At 37.3% G+C, this 19,980-nt stretch overlaps 1 protein-coding gene across 16 annotated transcripts in view; it reads left to right on the top strand.

Moving 5' to 3' along the window:
* Nucleotides 1–19,980, top strand: part of TNRC6A (trinucleotide repeat containing adaptor 6A) — a 105,235-nt gene that overhangs the window by 66,238 nt on the left and 19,017 nt on the right. For 11 of the 16 annotated variants that reach the window (XM_052773364.1, XM_052773367.1, XM_052773369.1 and 8 more), the window contains 3 exons: nt 2,341–2,362; nt 10,664–10,999; nt 15,331–15,378. In XM_052773364.1, coding sequence (XP_052629324.1) covers nt 2,341–2,362; nt 10,664–10,999; nt 15,331–15,378 — 406 coding nt within the window. The remainder of the gene's footprint in view (nt 1–2,340; nt 2,363–10,663; nt 11,000–15,330; nt 15,379–19,980) is intronic. The other 5 variants (XM_052773377.1, XM_052773366.1, XM_052773378.1 and 2 more) reach the window with 3 other exon arrangements.

Genomic DNA, 19,980 nt, shown 5'->3' with positions numbered 1-19,980 from the left:
CTTAAACTTAATCTAGATTAAAGAGAATATGCCCCTGAAAAACCATGGTAACAAACAACTGCCAGTTAATTTAGCTGTTAAAAAAAAAAAAAGTCCTAGTACAGACGTGGCTTGATTGTAGAGTAAAATGAAAAACTTGTTAATGTAGGTCACAGGGAAGGGAGAATCCCTCTTCTGTTCTGTTAATATTCGTGAGTAGTTTCAGGTTGGCCAAAACTGCTCTTATTGTTTTGTAAGCTAACTTTGTTTGATCTCTTAAGAACATACTGTTTTGTATTATCAACCATAGCCTCTCTAGCAAAAACTTCAAAGCATTTAACTGTGCACCAAGTACTGATATATTTTGGAAGTCCCTAGCTGAAATATGTTCAAATATTTCTCCTCTTAGAGAATAGCACTGTAGTATAAAAAACAGTCAGTAGCCTTGTCCTATGACCCTGTGTCTTCACTGATCTCTTTGGGTGCTGTGGAACAGCAAAAAAATTTTGAAGAATTTCAAGTCACAACTGGGGAGAGGGGGTGAGCTTACAGGCTCTCCAGACTAAGCTCTAAACATGTGCTTAGGCATGGCAAGAACTGAAAAGGCATCATGTAATCATGCTGTGGAAGGAAAAGCTAATGCTTGGGTTTTATATATACTGTAGTTTTTTAATTATTGGAACTAAAAGGAGTAGTAGAACAACAGCAGCAATCGCAGAGGTATGACACAACTTAGAGAAGGATGTTCTGTGCTTGCATCCTGATGCTGAGCTTTTGTGGGACATCAACTGTTGTATTCCATTTACCTTTTTATGACAGTATAAAAACGTGTTTTGAACACTTGGTTCAAAGCCAGCTGCTGTGCATACAGTACCCTGGAGTTCAAAGTGCATACAAAACTTACCAAGTCTTCAAAATAATTTTTTTAACCAGATTTGTTGAACAAAGAGCATAATGAAAAGTTGAGGTGTTATATAGTGGCCCCAAGTACAGCAGCTGCCTTTTGGAAGATGAGCAAGAGGGGCAATGGTATTGGAGGAGTCAGGGTAATAAGGATAAGATAGGCAAAAATGAAAATGAACATGGTGTGGCGTTTTTGATACCCCTGTGTAATCGGCCATTGGCTTTATTTTTGCTTTCTTAATTCCAGTGGCTGATGCATTGTTGCTAGTAGAATGGATTTTCTTCAGAAGAGATTTTGCAGGCATCTTAGTCTTTAGCTATTTTTAGCACTCTCTAAGAGCATAAATAAAAAAAAAACAAAACGCGAAAAGCTTATGCTCAAGGTTTCTTGGGAGCAAGAGGCTGCATTTTGAACTATTGGACAGTATAACTTAAATTTTTGTATGTATCCTTGCCTTTGTCAGCTTAAGAAGTTGAAGAAGAGGGTTTCTGTTAATGTACTCTTGATTTCCTTGAGAAGTGAGGCTATGGCACTGAAGACTCATTAATAAAGTTTCAGTAGTCAGCGCTAACAGTGCTAATGTCTGAATCTAGCCAAGTCTTACATCAAATCAGTGAATCAATAAATTTTTCTTGCATTCACATGTGCTCTTTTTTCTCTCTCTTCACAGTTTAATTATAGACAATCATAGCTTAAGTATCGCAAATTTATTGCATACTATTAATATATGCAATATCATCATTAAAATGGGTTGTATACCACTACCGAAGTGACCATATCAAATTAAATCTAGTTTTGCTTTGGCAGTAGTGCATTTTAAAAGTGGTATTTAATAAAAGTCTAGTTTCAGATAGGAAGAACTATGATTTGTGCTTTTGAAAGGTCCTTTGTGAAGTCAGTTTCACTACATTTTATAGTTAAAACTGCACAATTAAGGTGCACTTTCATACAAGAAATGTTTCCCTGTTTTTATCCTATGATATAATTTTATTCAAATCCATCTGTCATCTTGGCCTTATCACAGATGTAACCAGTGGAATCCTGGAAATGAGAGACTTAAAGCTTTTGCATTTACTTACTTTCTTCCTTTAAATTTTGAGGTCCCTCCCTGTTGCCTTGCCATATTCTGCAATAAAAGTGGTGGCGGTTCTTTGCTTCCAGGCACAGTTTTTAACTCACTTAAAACACCTTAATTTGCAAGTTTAATTCAGTCTGTTTCATGTAGTTATCTTTCAAATTAATTTTGTCTTCTATAACATTTAAACAGCTTTCTAGGCATAAGTAGTAATAGGCATGGGTTGGCTAGAGAGACACTTCTGAAGTAGATAATTAAATAACTTTAAAACATTTTAAAAGAGGGAAGTCAAAAGCTAATGTTGCTTTGTGAAGTGGCACGTGCACATGTGGTTTTTCTCTTATCTGCACAAATCACTGACACTTCTTTTTTCTTGTTCTAGGCCATTGAACAAAAAATCAAAGGTAAGTTACTTCAGAGTTATTTCTATTCTGTATATTATTTCTGTGTTTTTAAATATGTTGGAGCAAATGGGTTACCTGAAAGCTCTTCTCACAACTAAGAGATAGGATCCTTGAAACTTCAGTTGCACTTTTGCAAACAGTGATCACAAAAGACTAGAAGAGTAATGGCTAAGGGTTTATGCCAGGGATTGGAGTCTTCTGTTCTTCCTATTTTCCATTCTCAGTTACTTATACAGCACCAGGCATATACATAATACTTTGAGTTATTTTCCTTTATTTGTTTTATTCCTTTCCCTTTTTTGCTTTGTTTGAAAAGTGCACAAACACTCTAACACTTCAAGTATGACCATGTATAGATCCATGTAACAGATATGTTTGAAACTTAATTTCCAAATATTCTAAGTGCAACTGGGGTTGGGAATGCTTGATAGACAAGTAATTGATACGTCTAGTTTTAACTAACTATTGCATGTGGAGGGTTCATCCTGACAAAATGATCAAGATGACAGTATCTGAAAGCTGTAATTTCGATGTTCAGCGGCAGGCTGGGAACACTGCAGTTATTCTGAATGTTTGTGGGTTTTATACAGATCTCCATTCCAACTGGCTTCTATAAAGGGGAAAAAAAGATTCTTTTCGCTTTCTCTTTAATTCTAGCTCATAACCTGTTAGTTGGGAAGTGGATAATAATTGCATAAGTGATCATGTGGAGTGCTTGCTGAATCCCTGTTTTCTGGGAACATTGGGTTTAATTTAATGCTTACTTGAGCAGTGGTAGGAACAGGAGCGTGGAAGCCCTGCTTAGCAGAGATGCAATTACTGTTGGAAAAAATCAAAAAGTGTTTGAAGTGCTGTTCTGGCATGAAGGTAGTAAAATGGTAGAGGACATACTGCGCTTGAGAAGAGGCAAAGAAACAAATGAAAGTGTCCATTACTGAGGTGTGCGTTTGAAGAAGCATCCTAGTTCGCGTGTGGTTGAAATGGAGGAGGCAGGTTCTCCACATAAAAAATGCGCCGATTCTCCTGCTGAGGACTGCAGTACCAATTACCAGGTATCAGGAGACACATTTATGTCTAGTTTATTTAAGTGCAATGTGTACTTTAGCGTATGTGTTTAAATGGAGAAAAAAAAAAAAAAGATAGTAGGACCAATAGGTTTTCAGTGTGTGATGATGCTCTGCGGAGGGAACGAGGACACTTTGGTTCTGTGTCTTGGAGTTCTATGTGCTGCTTAGAGGAGGCTGATGTTTTGGTTATGGAGTATTGATCACTTGGGGCAGAGGGAGCTGCCAGAGCATGGTGGCTGCAGGAGTTTTAGTGCACTGATTCTACAGCTGATGTCAGTAATGGAAGCTTACGTTCTATATGTGCAACAATCCTGTGGGTTTCATTGGGCTGACTGTAGGTCCTGGCCCTTCCAACCTGGCTCTGGTCACTGAAATCAGCTGGGAATTCTATGTTTGTCTTTAGGCACAGGACTGAATACTTAATAAAATTGCTGGAAGAGTATTATAATTATTCTTAATTTGTTTTTTTTAAAGCACCCTTATTCAAGCAGCACATGGAATTGCATTTGAAGTACAGGCTAAGCATTTGTTTTCTTCTGTATGTTCCTGCAATAAGGCTTCTAAGATAATATACCAGATTTAAAGAATCATGGAAGTGTTTGGTTTTATTCTAAAGTAATAAAATGTATCTGAAAAGATAGTGAAGAAGGAAAATGATAAAATACTTTGCAGTAAATAATAACGTCCATTTTGAATAAACATTTGACCTATGTACTTACGCTGCACTGGCATCCATGCGTCACATAAGGGACGAGGCTGCAAAAGCAAATGACTAAAAATAGCATGAAGACAGGAGGGCAGTAATTCTGCTCAGTAGGCTACCTGATGGTAATCTTCAAATTGAAAGAAAATGCCTTTCTTTTGAAGGACAGAGTAAATTTTTTTTTTTCCCATTTTCTCCTTGGAGGCCTAATGTTTACTGATGGAAGTATTAAGTTCCAACTTTAATGTTACATTATTATTAAAAGGGTATTTCAGGAAGTTTAGCAGGAATTTAGAGTTGTCAAAGAAATGCAAGCTGGCAGTCCTTCTGAAGAAGAACAGACATGAGATTCAGATGCAGGACTTTTTGCAACAGTTTCTATAGGAACAAAATTCATGGCTTGTGTTGCACATAGATCCTTCATTGTTTCAACAGTTTTGCCTACTTGTATTCAGGATGCAAATTAATGTTTCATTAGCTTCCAAGTTTCCATCGCGTTAATGTCTTAAATAATTTATTCTGTGCATGAGCTGAAGATAAAATACAAGCGTATAGGATCTCTAAATTATTCAGAATTATGTTCCTTCTTTCAGAAAAGTAGCTGGTTAAGTGGTGGGGGTGGGTAGGGAGGTTATTTCTTGTTTTTAAGCATAGTTTGGATGGCTCCAAAATGTTGTTTTAGCTAAGGTAGGAATTGCTGTTGTACCAGCTGAAGTAGCTACCAGTGTGCATGTAAAATTATAAGACTACCTTCCGAGGAAGTTAGTAGTACTGATTTTTTTTCCTGTTCAGAATTAGGAATGGAATTAATGAAGATGATGCTAATATAAGTACAAGTAGCATTTTAATACTGTAGTATCGTCATTAAAAATGCATGTATGTCAGTGCTGCGGATTTAAAATATTCTAACCTGTCTAGTTTTATACATCTGGTTTTATTAAAAGTGGGAAGTTCACAGGAGTTAGAGATGAATGTATTATTTAGTTGCTAAGTGGAAGGTTTCTCTATTTGTGCAGCAGCTAGCATAGCAAATTTGTACATCGACAAGTGCCCTCCAAGTGCTCTTGTACCAGGTATTTTAGGAAAAAAATAAGTATCATTTGGAAGTCCTTATTTGTTGAGAATACTGTAGAATTGTCAATTGTTGTGGTGTTCCTTCTGGCTTGGCAAAATACATATTTTTACTGTGTTTAATGTCAGTGCTATTAAAGACAGACAAATCAATCCATTTACCCTGAATTTCTCCTAAAACAAGATTCTGCAAACCGCACTGTGGCCACGAGTAGCTAATGATAAGCCAAGCACTAAAGTAAATGCTATTTAAGAAGAATGTTTGAGTTTTGTTGTATATGCTCACTTCAGTAATCATGGTGTACTTCTGCAGAATGAGGTTTCATTATGAGATGAAGTATCTTTTTGCACACGCTTCAGTGTATGTCCATAATATCCTAGTGGAGTAGTTTATAAAATTTGAACAGTAATGTTGATGCTAGCGTTGTGGTTAGTTGTTCTGAATGCTTTTGTGCTTTGCAAAACAGTACAAGCTAGAGCTGAAAACATCTGTCAATCTTCAGTTCTGAATTCCCCTACTTTGTAGAAGGCAGAGGCATAAAGTACAATTTTTTTATTGCAGAACAGAATAAACTTTGAATCAACCACTGAAACGGAAAGTGCTTTTAAAAATAGCTGGGTGTGGAATTGAAATCTTTGACTCATATTTCCCACCTTGGAAACTTCTTATTCATTTTCTTCTCTGTGAAGCAAAATTGCCTGAATACACTAACTCTTCTGTTTTTTGTCAAGTTTTTTTTTTTTTTTTCACTTGCCTAACTGTGCTTTTCCTGATTGGAAAAACTGTTATGTTAGCTTTTAAATCTTGAAAGCAAATAGCAAAAATGAACAGAATCACAAATGCTTGCTGTTAAAATTGCCTGTAGGAATAGCATACAACTTACCTTTGTGCGGATCTTCAGGGGTTAATGAATTGGCAAACAGTTAGATATTTTCCAGATCAGCTAGCTGAGCTTACAGCTGCGGCCATTTTTCCACAACGAAAATTCTAGCACTACATCTTACGTGTGTCAGCTTGAAAGCCAGACTTCCTCTGTTTGCCCTTCAGCATTCCAGCACTGACAACTCTTTGGGGCATGACATGCAGGGAGAGAGCATTACAATACATTTTTAAGAGGTCAGCTTCAGCAGCAGCAAGAAGAAACATTTAAATGACAGCTTGGTGCTGTTCTTTGTGTGGTTTAGTAGACGATTTGATCTTTGTACGCTGATTTTGTGTGAGCGAGAAACTGTTTTCCATCTGCATTAAAGTTATTCAAACAGCTGCCATTTTTTTTATTGGAGGGGGAGTTTAAGTCACTGGGCCCCTACTCCAGGAGGAGTTGGCAGGCAGCACTCCTGGAGCAGTAAAATGACACCATGCTTCTCCTCCATTTTCTAATGAAATCTGCAGAGTGGGAAAGCAACACAAGTTGGAAGCGTCTTTCTTTGGAATCTCTCTGTAAACTGTAACTTCACCATCCCCTGCTTTGTGGGTTTTCAGCAGGTTTGTTCTTTATGAAAATCTGTCATTTTTAATTTTTGTTTCTGTAAACTTGCTATTACTAGTCAAGTAAATTAACTGAGATAGACTGTAAGTCTGTTAATATTATCTTTCTGCCTTAATATGATTCAGAATAAAATACTGGTGTGCAGAACAAACTTTTATTAAACAAGCAACTTGTTTATAACAGATTAAAATATTAAGATAATAATTAAAGGGTGTTGGAATTTATAGTAGCCATATTGGAATATTAATGTATTATTTAGTCTTCTGAGAAGTTGTGGGCCAGAAAATGTTGGACAAGATAAATTTGTATAGCTTAAAACTTAGTCTGTGGTACTTAGGGAAGCAAAGGCAAGGGAATTCTGTTGCACTTCTGATTAATTTTAGTTTGAAATTAACATATGAATGTAAACCCTGCATATTCTTTAGTATAACTATTATCTGGTAGATTTCTATTTAGTTTGCTGATAATAGAAAGAATTACCATATTTGCTAAAGAAATGAAGGCATAGAATATATGAGAAATACAATTTTCTTAAACTGTTTGTGAAGACTTGTTCATGTCGTAGCTTAGGGGGTGGCTTGGCAGAAGGTACCTTGTTTATTAGTTGCATTCTTTTATAGTCGAAAGTGATTCGACTACCTGCAAGTCCATTGGATTCTGTTATAATACGCACTTTGTCTTAAAGTAGCTTTAATTAGGAAAGTAAAGTATTAATGTTGCTGTGTTGTAGTACTGCTCTAAGCATGCTACTTGCAACTCTGTTTGGATGTCTCATGGAATGTCAAATAGAAATGATTTTACTTTATCTGAGAGGAGAAATTGTACATGAATGCAAGTAGTAGTATAGGAAAACTGAATCTCTTTCATTGACGGTGTTATGGGGTGTTCTGTGTTGGATTAAAAAACTATTTAAGCGAGGTATACTTTCCACTTAAGCTGACAGTAAAAAAAAAAACCAAAACAAAAAACAACAACCAATCAAAAAAACTTAAATACAGTGTGCAGAAGGCTAAAGGATGTATGTGTCCCTAAGTAGTGTCATTACCATATAACTACTTTGTTGGCTTGATAATGATATACTGGCTGCAAAAAGTGGTTGTTTTTTGCATATCACTGTCAGTACACCTCAGGTGTAGGCTGAACTGTGCTTTAAACTGTAGAGAGTAATTAGCATGAATCAGTTGCAGCAGAAGGCAAATTGATAGATCAAAAAGTTAAGATTTGGGCAGTAGTTACGCAGATTGTGGTTATGTGAAGGATTTTTTTTTTTTTCCCAAAGCTTGTTGCAGTGCCTAGACCACAGAAACGTGCTAAGTGCTTATGCATTAAATTGTTGACAAATTCTTAGCTATTTGCTAAAATAGCCCCCCCCCAAAGACTTAGTAATTTTCAGTTATTTTAATTATTTTTAAACCAGGAAATTTGAAAAGGAATAAATGGACATAGATTTGTTTAAGACTTCTTTGTATTTGTGAAATTCAGTTTTGATCAAAATTTGTTGTTGCATTATATGCATCAAAACATTGTGCAAGGAATCTGCTCTGAGTTACCTACTCTCTTAATATAGGTAACAACTTAAATTGATGGAATCTGATATGGTGTTGGTGATTTTTATCAACTTGCCAATTTATCTAATAGCTCTTGAATACCTTCTATTCCCCGTGCTCTGTACATTAAATTGACGTATGTCTTGGCCATTCCTCCCCTTAATTCTGTCCTTCTCCAGTCAGCTGTGAAATAGAGAGAGCTGGGTCAGTGCTGTGTCAGGGCAGGGGAGATGGTGGGGCTGTGGAGTGAGGGTGTTGGTGAGCAGCTGGAGCTGGGTGCTCCTCCTCTCCCCTTGAGACTTCTGTCAAAGGCCTGTATCTGGCCACCTGTGAAACAAGGAGGGCTCTCAAATTTTTTGTTTCTGCTTTTCTTAAGTAGCCTAAATGTAGTATTCCATTAAAACACAACTCGGATGCTGATGCTTAGGTGACATTTTATTCTAAAGGCCTTCACGTTTGTATTTTTCAAAATGTGTAACCATGTATTATAGTAGAAATAAAAAGAAGTTACAGTCATAAGTAACACCGACAGTATTCAAATTGATTCTTTAAACAAAAGCTTAAGGAGTTTGTTTTCTTTTATTTTTTATGTAGTATTCACGTGAATCTGTTCCTGAAAATGAATGATAAAATGGTCTTTAAAACCAAAAAATTTGAAAAGCCCCAGAAAACTACATTGTCAGTCATATAGTAACAGTATTCCTGCTTCTGACATGCTGGGAAATTGTTAAATGGAAAACAGCAGGGAAATGGTTTGAGGATGCTGCTTTTAAGCCTTAAGTCATGTATGTTTAGATGCTGCCAATGTGCAAAACTATTCTTGAAAATAAAGGCAGCCTTATAGTAACTGAAACCTAATTAGCAATTGGGCGCCGCCTCACCCAGCAGTGCAGAGCGAGAGCCCTTGCCTGTCCCGAGCAGTAGTGCCTGCCTCAGTTTCCCTCTTTCCCAGCACACAGGATCGGTCCTCTTCCGTAGCCTGCCACCACCTTAGAGATGCCGTTGGAGCAGTTTAATGGAGCTGCGTCCTGAAGTCTTCTCTCATAGGATCTCCATGAAAAAAATGTGGGGATGAATTTACCCTGGGTCACTTTTCCCCACTGTTGTCTGTACAGGCCCAGAAAGGGTTGTGTTGCTGAGGAAGGAGTGACATGTAGCTAGTAGGAACCTCTTTAAATGTTTGTCATCAGAGAAGTTGCATTACTGAGCTTTGCCCTCACTGTTAGCAGCAGGAATGCCGCACAGATTAAACTATTTTCTTTCAGTAACTTCTAAAACTGTTAGTTTAATTTTGTGAAGTTCTGAGTAGAGATGGTGACTTGACCGCATAGGGAGGTCAGTGCTGAGGGAAGTCACGATGGGGTCTTGAGGTATCTCGGAAAATTCCACAGTAAATGTAAATGCGCTTTATGGATCTCTCATCCAAGAAATTTGAAAAGTACATTAACGTATCAATAATGTAAGGATTGGAAGTACAGTTTACCTGTTACGGTGGTTGGGATGAATGGCAGTAGCACCAGGAAACCCATCCAGTAGCTCACATGTTCCTTCCTATCTGTTGAGCCTGGTTTACTAACCAGTTGCCTCCACCTGAACACCCCCATACTTGCCATCTTTGCTTTCGCAGTGGCTGGGGAGGAGGTGTTGAGTTGAGGATGTTGTGGTTTTCCCTTTATTCAGCATCTGAGTTTGGTGTGTTCACTCACAGCTGACGTCTGCAAACTATTTGACCTTCATCTTGCCTTGAAGTGGCTGTGCTGTCAAGACTGAAAGATAATTTGGAGTTGTGGTTGCACATTTGGCATGTTATCAATGCTGGCACAGTCCTGCCAAGCTGTGTATGGGGGTTACCTGAGCTATTAGCTTTTTCTGCTGGCAACAGATTGACTTAAGGGTATTAATTTGGATGTTAGGACTGATAAAGCAGGCAAGTCTTAACAATGCGTTCTGTATGTCCTGTTCACCTCTTCTTGTTTTGGGGCAAGACTGGAACATTTTTCTATATGTAACACTTAAGTTTCCCATTGGAGTAAGTTTTTTTGTTGTTGGGGTTTTTTTTTAGTACTTAAGTATTTTTTAAAATAAAGTTTAAATGCTGAAATAAACTGGCATAGTGCTGATTTGTCAGGAAAAGCTATAGAAAGCTTGTTAGTAGTAGCATACTTTAACGGAGATAACTTTGTTAGAAGTGATAGCAAGACATATTTCTGCTTCCAGATCTGTGCTTTTAAAGCTGTGTGATTATGGGATAATAGAGCTTTTAGTGGGGAATGAGTTACAACTTGAATCACAAAAAAAAAAAAATGCTGCCATTACATAATACATAAACACATCTGAGAATATTGACTTAGTCTTCAACTTTTTAAGTTGCTGTTCTTATGAATAACTTTGTCCAACTTTCTTTTTTTTGGGGGTGGGGGTAGTGCCAGAACAAACAAAGACAAGTGTAAGCCAGCCTCAGCCTGTCACCTCTAACGGCACTTCCACAGTAACCAGCACTAATAATAATGCCAAGCGGGCCACAGCCAACAGTCAGCAGCAGCAGACCTTGCCTCGATACCCTCCTCGTGAAGTACCACCACGATTTCGACACCAGGAACAGAAACAGCTTCTGAAACGAGGTCAGCAGTTACCAGTTATAGCTGCAAACCTGGGATCTACTCCTAAAGTATTAAACGGCCAGTCAGGAGGCAGCACTGTCACAAATAAACAGCCAGTGACCAACGGAGAAGTGCCGAACAGCAGCAAAAAACAGCCAGGTGAGGGGGAGGTACCTTGTTTTCCTTTAACTGAAATCAAATAGTTTAAATTCAATTAACAGTGAAATATTTGAGCTAATATTATTTAAACCTTAAATGTAAGCTGTAGCATGATGAGATATTTTCCTGTGTCATAGCTTAATATTAAACGTTGCAGGATGGTTTCAGCCATCTTTGTGCACGTTTCATGCTGAAACTTAAGACGTCTTAGTTGCTCATTGTTGCCAGCGGTGTACAATAGACGTGTCTGTTTTTGAACAGATGTTGAAGCCCGTATGACCACTGCTATGTTCTGAATTTCCAGTCTTTATCCTAATAATTGATCCAAGCATGGTCATGTTACGAAGCATCTTTTTTGCATCCAGTTTTGGTACACAGATGTCACAAGGAGGGGTCTTTCAGACAGTTCCCAGAGCATTCTGAACAGCATTTCAAAGACGTCTTTTTTTTTTCTTTTTTTTTTCTTCATATCTAGAGATACAGCTAGGGCACAACTTGTTTAGAATATCAGAATTGCTTTTTGTTGTTAGGTCAGTGTTTTTCTTTGTTCATCTACCTGAAGCTTGGTTGTCTTACAAAATGGATCAACCTTTACCTTTATTAATATTACTATTTAAGTATAGTTATCCTTTGTTATTTTGGCTTGTTATGCATTCTTTTCAAATACCCTTTTAAGAGTAAACTTACCTGTTACATGTGCATAATTTGCCATTCAGTGAATGTACTAGCATGCAGTTCAGCAAATTTTTGGGGACAATAAGGTCAGTCTATTTTTGGCTGGAAAAAAAGTAACTTACTTTGTAGGGATCTCGATTTTTTGAATAGGTTTGGTATTAATGCATGCTAATACTTAATATTTTGGACAAATACTTTCTTATTTTTATAGTTGTATTTATTTTCTGATGTGCACACAGCAGTGATGTTGTAACTTGTTCCCAAAGATAGTTTCTTCTGAAACTTTACTGAATTCCCAGTGTTTCTCAAAGTTAACGTTTTATACACCACAAAGGATGTGACTCCTAGCTCCTTCAGTTAACAAAAAAAGATTTCTGGAAAATAGCCTTGGTATTTCAAGTTTTAGTTAAATTTTGAGCTGTTCTGATTACTGAATCTTGAAGAAGTAGTATTTAAAATGAAAGTAAACAATCAAAGCACTGGAAGCAGTTTATCCATGTGCCCCTTGAGAAATGTTTCCAATATTACTTTCCAGTATTACTTTTGTAACATACTGATAGAACTCTTTACCATTCCAAGAAGTAATTTTTAAGTAGTTAATATTTTTTTTTTTTTTACTTCACCTGTGTAACTTTGTTCCTGTCTGTAGTCAGGTTTAAAGTAACTTTCATATACTTGCTTGCTTCTAAGATGAAACTTTTTCTCCAGCATATATCCTCTACTGGTCAAATTATATGGTAGCAAGTAGTGATTTAAATAAAAATTCACTTGTAAACTAATTTAAGAAGTATTACTCTCTATACAATCTATTAAACCTCCTCATTGTATCCAGAGGATTTTTTGAACGTACTGTCGTTCATTTCACTTCTTTTGTGAACACCAGTCCAATATTTAATTAGTTGGGTTCCCATTTGTGTATTGCATTCTTCCCAGTTTTGCTTAATTTTGCTTGATTTTGTGATGATGTGGCTGGACAACCTTTAGGCTGGGAGATGTCAATGTGTCCCTGTGTGGTACTGCCACAATGCTATACTGACCATCTGAGGCAGCTGCTTTACTGGGAGTAGTTCCGCAGTTTAAATAATATGTTAATTACTTGAATAATATGTCTGCACGTCCAGCTGGTAAGGAGAAGGTTCTGAGAGCCTTTAGGGAAGAGGAAGGTTGGCCAAATCACTTTCCCATTTTAGGAAAATGTTTGTGTTGTCTGTAGCATCCTGTCAGATCTTTAACTCTGGGCTATGCTGGTTGGGGCATTCCCATGTGTGCAAGGTAAACTCATCAGAACCGACGAGTGGGGTTGGGCAGCCAGGATCTCACTTCTTGGTGCCATGTATCTGTATGCCTGAAAGATCCCTTTCCTCTACTATAACCGGGAATTGGATGTCTGGTTTGGATGTTTTGTCATGTTCTTTGAGATGTGTAGGTAAGATGATAATGTAAAGGAAAATAATTTTTCAGTGCTGGGTTTTTGTAATGGTTTCAAAATCTTCTCTGATGAATTGCCTGGGAGGTAACGTGGAGGTGGCCATAGTCCAGCAGCACGCAAGAGTGACTTAATGTCTTTTGACACCTTTGTATCTGAAAGTAAATACTACTTTCATTTGCCTGTCTCAGTCTTACTCACTCACTCTCCCTAGTTCCTCTTTTAGCCTTCAGCGGCAACTTCTAGGTATTCTCCTTGTTATCTCTGAAATTAAAAATCTCATGAAATTTGGCATATCTGTAGATCCCTTCCTATTGAAAGAGTATCAATGTACAGGCCATTTGGGTTAACAAATTTTATACCTTAATGGAATATCTTTGAAGATTGTTAAGTTCTTGACTTTTTTTTTTTTTTTAAAGCGTTATTTAATGGATATTGGGATCAGTCTTTATTTTAGGGCTAGAAGAAAAACTGTAGCTTGAAGTGTTGAAGTCAAAATTGCTGGAATAGGTAATGGCTCCAGTTGTTTTATCTGTAATTACCTGACAGACTCTGGGATAGGATCTCCCCCCAGTTCCAGCTGTGGTTATAACTGTTTGGTAGGTCCTTTGTAAAAGCCAGGGAACACAACTACTGCTAAATTTAAAGTCTTCTTTAATTGCCCTGGCCGCAGTAAGTTTTTAAGTCTTCAGTATTGGAGAATTTTTTAATTATATCAATGGTCAGAAAAAAACATCTCTTTAAATGTGTTTTGCATGGACAATCATCTTCTCTTTTGAAAATTAACCTGCTTTGTTTAGAAGTAAAGCTTAAGAAGGGATAGTGCTATGGGTTCGTTGTTTTTCTGCTGTTTTTAGGACATTTGGCATATCTTTTTAATAAAGACACATAAGTGAAGCTCATGCCATGTAGTACTTCTGAAATAGTGTCTTGTACCAAGGTGGTTATTTTAAGAAGTCTACGTAAGTAGCTCTTTATCAGAACACTTTCATACCCAGTTCAGTAGTTTGCTTTACTGAAGTTTTCCCCCATGTGTAAACTTCATATGAAAGGAAGGTCTTGAATGCTGCCTTGGTATGTTTGTTTGCCTCTATGCTATGTAACACATCAGAATAGCCAGGTGGTTATTCCACAATGAAATTATTTATATAGTGAACTAAAATATTTGCCAGCAGTAATTGCTTACAACTGTGGGACCGAACAAAACAGGAGAGTACCATCAGGCTCCTGGCCTTAGTCCAGTTATGTGGATTCCTCTGTTGACATGAGTAGGTCTCGCTTTATTGTTGTGCATCTTGCAGCAGAGCTGCAAAGTTGTGTTACAGCCAGAGCCTTTGGAAACAGAAGATTCTTCCTGTAACTTGAGGGTTTTTTCTCAGTTTTTGTATGACTTGGGGAAGAAGTAAGCAGTTGGGATTTGTAGTGATGGAGGTTGACTTAATTTAGGAAAGGTTGACTTAATTTAGGAAACATTGCCTTAAATGTAACACTTATGGTCTCCAACTGTAAAATTTGTGAATTTGAAACATTGATTTCATATGCTGCCTATAGGACACTTAGGAGGAAGAAACTATGAAAGAGTGGTAAATGAAAGTTTGTTATGCACACACTTAGGTTAAATCAGAGTTAGACTGTACGTAGTTACTTGTTTGCTAAATTAGGTAGCAAACTAATGACTTTCAGGTGGAGAAAGCATGCCATTCAAAGAAGTGTTATCGACTTGCTTAAGTTTCAGGGCTGACCTCTGAAATCTAAGTTAGTACAGTCAAAAATTAACTGGTTTTGGTTTCGATGACTATAAATTCTTCCTCTTTTTTATATAAATCAAACTTAAGGACATGTTAAATTGGTTAATTAAATGCCAAATGTATAAAAACGTAACTAGTAGTGGAAATACTTAGTGAAAGCAGCAGAATTGCTAATAATTAAATATAAATGCTACATGTAGAAAGCTGGATTTGCCATCAGTGTATCTCTTCCCTGTGTTGTAATCAGCACTGTTGATGTTTGCAATTCAGAACTTGCTTGTCGCTAGCACGGTCAGTAAGATTGAGAGATGGTGCTTAAGAGAAACCTTACCTAAAAAAGGGGTGCTAATAAATGGTTTTAAAGTAATGAGTGGTTTGGGGACTGTTCTCAAAGGGCTAGTTTACTTAAGTAACACTTCTGTAATTTTCTTGCTCTTTTGTTTTTTTGTGTTTTTTTTGTTTTGTGTTTTTTTTTTTTGTAGGCATGCCTCCCATTCGGGACTTGGTGAGCCACTCCCCTAACCAGTCAGGTTAGCTATTTAAATATCACTTTTTTTTTTTTCTTTCTCCACTGTGTGTGTTTGTAGTAGTTACATGTTTCACACAACTTTGTCTGCCTTGTTTGGGGGGGGGGGGTGTTCTAATTTTTTTATTCTTTGGCTTATGTTTTTCAATAGCATGTGCTGTATGAATGACTGACTTAAGTATACTTTCTCTATGGCATTACATGCTGTTTGGTTAAACATTTTTAGTTTTCTAAAATAACATCAGAATTCATACCAAAACAGATGTTTTGACTATGTGGCACCTTAGCTTTAAAATACTAAGTGTCTTTTTGTACCTTTGTGCTTACATGTTAAATTGCCTCTTTGTGGTATTAAATTGAATAATCTGTGCAAGCCTGTGTTTTATATCAGAGACATTTCACAGCGCTGGAGGAAATCACGTCTTGGGCCTTTCTATTTTGAATGCTGAGTTTATGCTGGGGTGGCATGTATGTATGTGGAGGCCTACAGCTGTGTATGTTTTTTACGGGGTATGATTGTGAAGAACACTTGCTGTTCATTTTTAAGTAATATTTTGGAGCAAATGTGCTGTGTGAGGACTTGGGGACATGCTGTACAAAATGCTCTGGAGTAACGCAGACAGTGCTGTGGGATGGTTTGTACTGGCTCTGTTCCTGGCTGTGCCATGTACCCGTCAGGCTGCTGTGGGCACAGCGCTTAGGAGAACGTTTCATGTTGCATCTCTTCTGTTTACCTCGAAGACTGCTCTCAAAGGGGTGATGTTAAACCTCCTCTCCTCTTCCCTCCCCTCTCTTTCCTTGTGTTGAATTTGGCCACTTAGCAAGTCTGCAGGGCTGCTGGGTCCAGCACAAGTCGGGGCCAGAGCCCTGGCTGGGGGAGAGAAGAGGGGTGAGAGACAGAGCGTGCAGGACGGTCCCTTTTAGGAGAGCCACCAGTTGTGCTGGGTTAGGCACAGAGGGACGCTGTACCCTTGTCCTGGCAGCTTTCCTGTCCTGCATTTACCGTTAGGAAACTATTGTGGAGGCAAACAGCTACATCTACCAATTCTTGAGTTGGAGTACTTTAAGAAGACACAGACAGACTTCAAGACTTTTTTCTCTACCATAGAGAAAAAGATATGTGATGCTAACAAACAGGTTTTATTTTTTTGGTTCTGTCATTTCATAATAAAGGTGCTTTTTAGCTTGTTTACTAAAAGCTGAAAAGCTTGTTTACTAAAATGTATTTTTTCATAAGGACCGACGGTACAATAATTGGCAAGGTATAGTATTGACAGTCTGTGGGTACCAGTATGTACTGGAACTGGAAAAGGAGAGAGAGGGAGCAAGATTCAGGTATTTCTTAATTTACACTTCTCAATCCTACTGTTTATTTTAGACCATGTGATGGTACTTTAAAACAAGCAGGCTACTTTAGAAAATACCTTTCCTGCAAACATTTCCTGCGGGGGTAACTCATAGCTAGAAAGCATTAAATTATTAAATTACAAATTGTTGAAAAAAATCTTAGCAGATTACTGAATTTTAAGAAACACAGGTTTGTGTAATTTTTTTTTTTTTTTTTTTTGTCCAGGATTTAAGCAGAAGTTCAGTTGCAACTTCTAAATAGTTTTGGGGAGAAAACCAAGAATAGGCTGTTACTGGCTCATTTTGCTGTGCACCAAGTGTAGTATGTTGTCAACTGTAATTTTTCAATTTTGAGGGTGGTTTTGTGATATCTGCCAGATACAAGAAATCAGAGATAATACCTTGCTTATTCAGTATTTGTATGCTTAATCTCAGAAGTTCATGGGTTGTGGGGATTCAGATAGGAATATTTCAGAACAGTAGCTCATACTAGAAATCACTAACACACATTTATGTCCAGGAAAAAGACTGTTAGTCAAGGTAGTTTTGTATGTAATAGGATAAAATTCTGGATGACTGGAAATTAATCATTATATGCTGTTTGTGTATTGGCTCGTTACAAACTGTGCATCACATCTAAATTAGTATAATAGAATTTTAATAAATATAAGCTTTCTTTTTATGTATTCTATTCTTGTGCAAATTAGGGTTTGTTTACCATTTCATTCTGGCTTGTAGTCATAACCTGTATCTCTTTCTCCACGCTGAACTCGGGCTGTTTGCCATCTGTATACCTTCGTGTTGTTTTTAAAATTGATCATGTTATTGGGATGATGTTTATGTAATCAAGATTTTGTTTTGTTAGGGCAGCTTTTGATGCTGTTGATTCTCTCATTCATGAGAGTGCAGACAACTCTTTGATTAGTCTTTTAGTAGGTTAAATGTCTTTTTTATAAAATACCAATGTGAGATTTGAAATCTTGGGTTTTGTTGGACAATTGCTCAGATACCACAGTGTTTTTTCTAGTAGCACATTAATAGGCAGGTTCTGGGTCATGTTCAGCTGAACAAATGTCTTCCAGTTCTCCCAAGGATGCTGTGTGTTTCTCTTCTTCAAGACTGTGAAGCTGCCAGGCGCTTCTAACTATTGCAGCACTATTTCTACCTGCCACAGGTCTTTTTCCACTACTCGCAGTTCCAAATTGCTGCGCCAGCATCTTTGTTTCTCATGTTGTAGTTACTGTGTGAAGCTTAACTGATTGCTTGGACCCTTTCAAGCTTCCACTGTCCTGGTTGCTAGAGCAGCAGTGGGTGATCCCTGCTCTGTGCTGCTCCAAGCTACTGACTCTTGGAGGCAGAGTCTTTGGCTACATTCTTTTTCACTGTAGGATGAATAATGTTGATATTGATTAAAAATTAATTAGAAATAGACCGAAACTTGTTGCACATCAGTGTAATACTCGATAAACTGTCCATAGTAACTTAAACGTAAGCTTTTTTTGATTTGTTCCTTCCTGTTTCCTTATAGATCATCAAGTTCATAAATTCAAATAATGTAGTATTTAAAATTACCCTGATGTAAAAATGTGGGATTTTCTGCCTGTCAGGGTGTTCTCAAATTCCTTTTGAGAGATGGAAGCACTGAAACAAGGTCTCTTTTTAAATCTACATCAGCTGTGCTTCTCTTCAGATTGGTCAGTCATGCTTACACATAATAAACCACATCAACCATTTTTGCGGTTGGGTTGGAGCACTAAGAGCAGGCTCCCGCTGAATGATCCCTGCATTTGAGAGCTGAGCTATTGCCAAAAGTCATATCTTGTATACGTTTTAACCTCTAAGTAGGTGGCAATTTTGACTAACATTTTTAATAGAGTAGATGCAACTCAGTTACTTGTCACTGAGCAGTAGGTAGGGGTTGGGTTGGTGGGCATCAGGGTTTGGTGGGGCTTTGGTGCTGGTGCAGGATTGGCACTCCGTGTAGCAGAAGGGAGAAGCTGGTGAGACTGGCAGCTTCCTTTCAGACTTCACAATTAACATGTATTTCTTGGAAACACAAGAGGCTTATAAATTAGTGTTACATTTTTAAAGTAGCTAGTCCCTAAATATTCTTTAAATAGCTTTTGAGAAAATTAAGGATTGATAATTGTAGCATTTTGTTACTATTAGCTCTGTCTGTTTATATGAACAGGTACAATTTCATGAAGGTATTCAGGCAAAGTCACTGCACTTTTTTCTAGTGTAAAAATCCATTAAGAATGAGCAGGAGCTATAAAACTTTTTTTTCCTCTTATCTTTAGGTACATACATTTTGAATATTCTAAGTAAAGGCAAAAAAGAGAACATTATAAAGAAAAGCTGACGGTTTCCTTTTTTAAAAACCTGAATGTTTTAATGGGCAGAGAAGTGTAATTTGCTACATATACAACAATTGAGTGTACACTAGCATGGTTATTCTTTCAGTGCAGGCAAATACTAAGTAAAAAAACTTCACTGACGTTTTGTACTTGTGTTCTGTTGCCAGCTTCATTACTACTTTTCACATGCTTAACACTTTCATAGTTTCATCTGGTGCACCTGTCTGACTGTGTTTTGATTTAGTGGTTGGGGGGGAGGTCTCTGCAGTAAAGCTTTAGACATACCAGATGAAAATTGATAGCGCTTACCTTGTAGCAAATATTCCATGGTGCATGTATTGAACCACGAAAAGTTTAGAAGTGAATTAGGATGTATGTCTTCCTGATTCTCTGATGTGATCAGCTTGCTTACTGAAAAAGAAGCAGAAATTTTTATGTAAATGAAAATTAGCAGTATCAGTTCGGCTCCTGTGCTTAATCTGTACTTCTGCACCAGCAGAAGTTTAGATTGGTCTTGTGGTTTTTGTGTCAGATTGTTGTTGTATAAAAGAAAATATCTTAAATAACTTGTTCTTAAGAATTCTTACATAATGTCTTTTAATGGGGTTGGGAAGATGCGTGTTTGTCTGGCTATTGTCACACAGCAATTGGTACTACTAGGTCATTTTAATACCCTGTTTAGATTTCTGCCTTTCAGAATGTCTTTGATTTTATATAGTATTTTAGTTTTTAATAAATACATGTTTTTAGAAAATAGTTTGTATGTGGTGATACAGAGTATTTTTTTAAAAAAACTATTTCTCTTGAAAAAATGAACTATACCTTTATGAGTGCCTCTTCGTGCTTTTTGTGAGAGTGCAACTTTGCATGCTGGTGAGACGTGTTCTAGGTTATGCGTGTGG

This window comes from Harpia harpyja, chromosome 21 (assembly GCF_026419915.1).
Source record: "Harpia harpyja isolate bHarHar1 chromosome 21, bHarHar1 primary haplotype, whole genome shotgun sequence".
In the NCBI taxonomy this organism is placed as follows: Eukaryota; Metazoa; Chordata; class Aves; order Accipitriformes; family Accipitridae; genus Harpia; species Harpia harpyja.
This window is presented reverse-complemented; position numbering and strand designations above follow the sequence as displayed.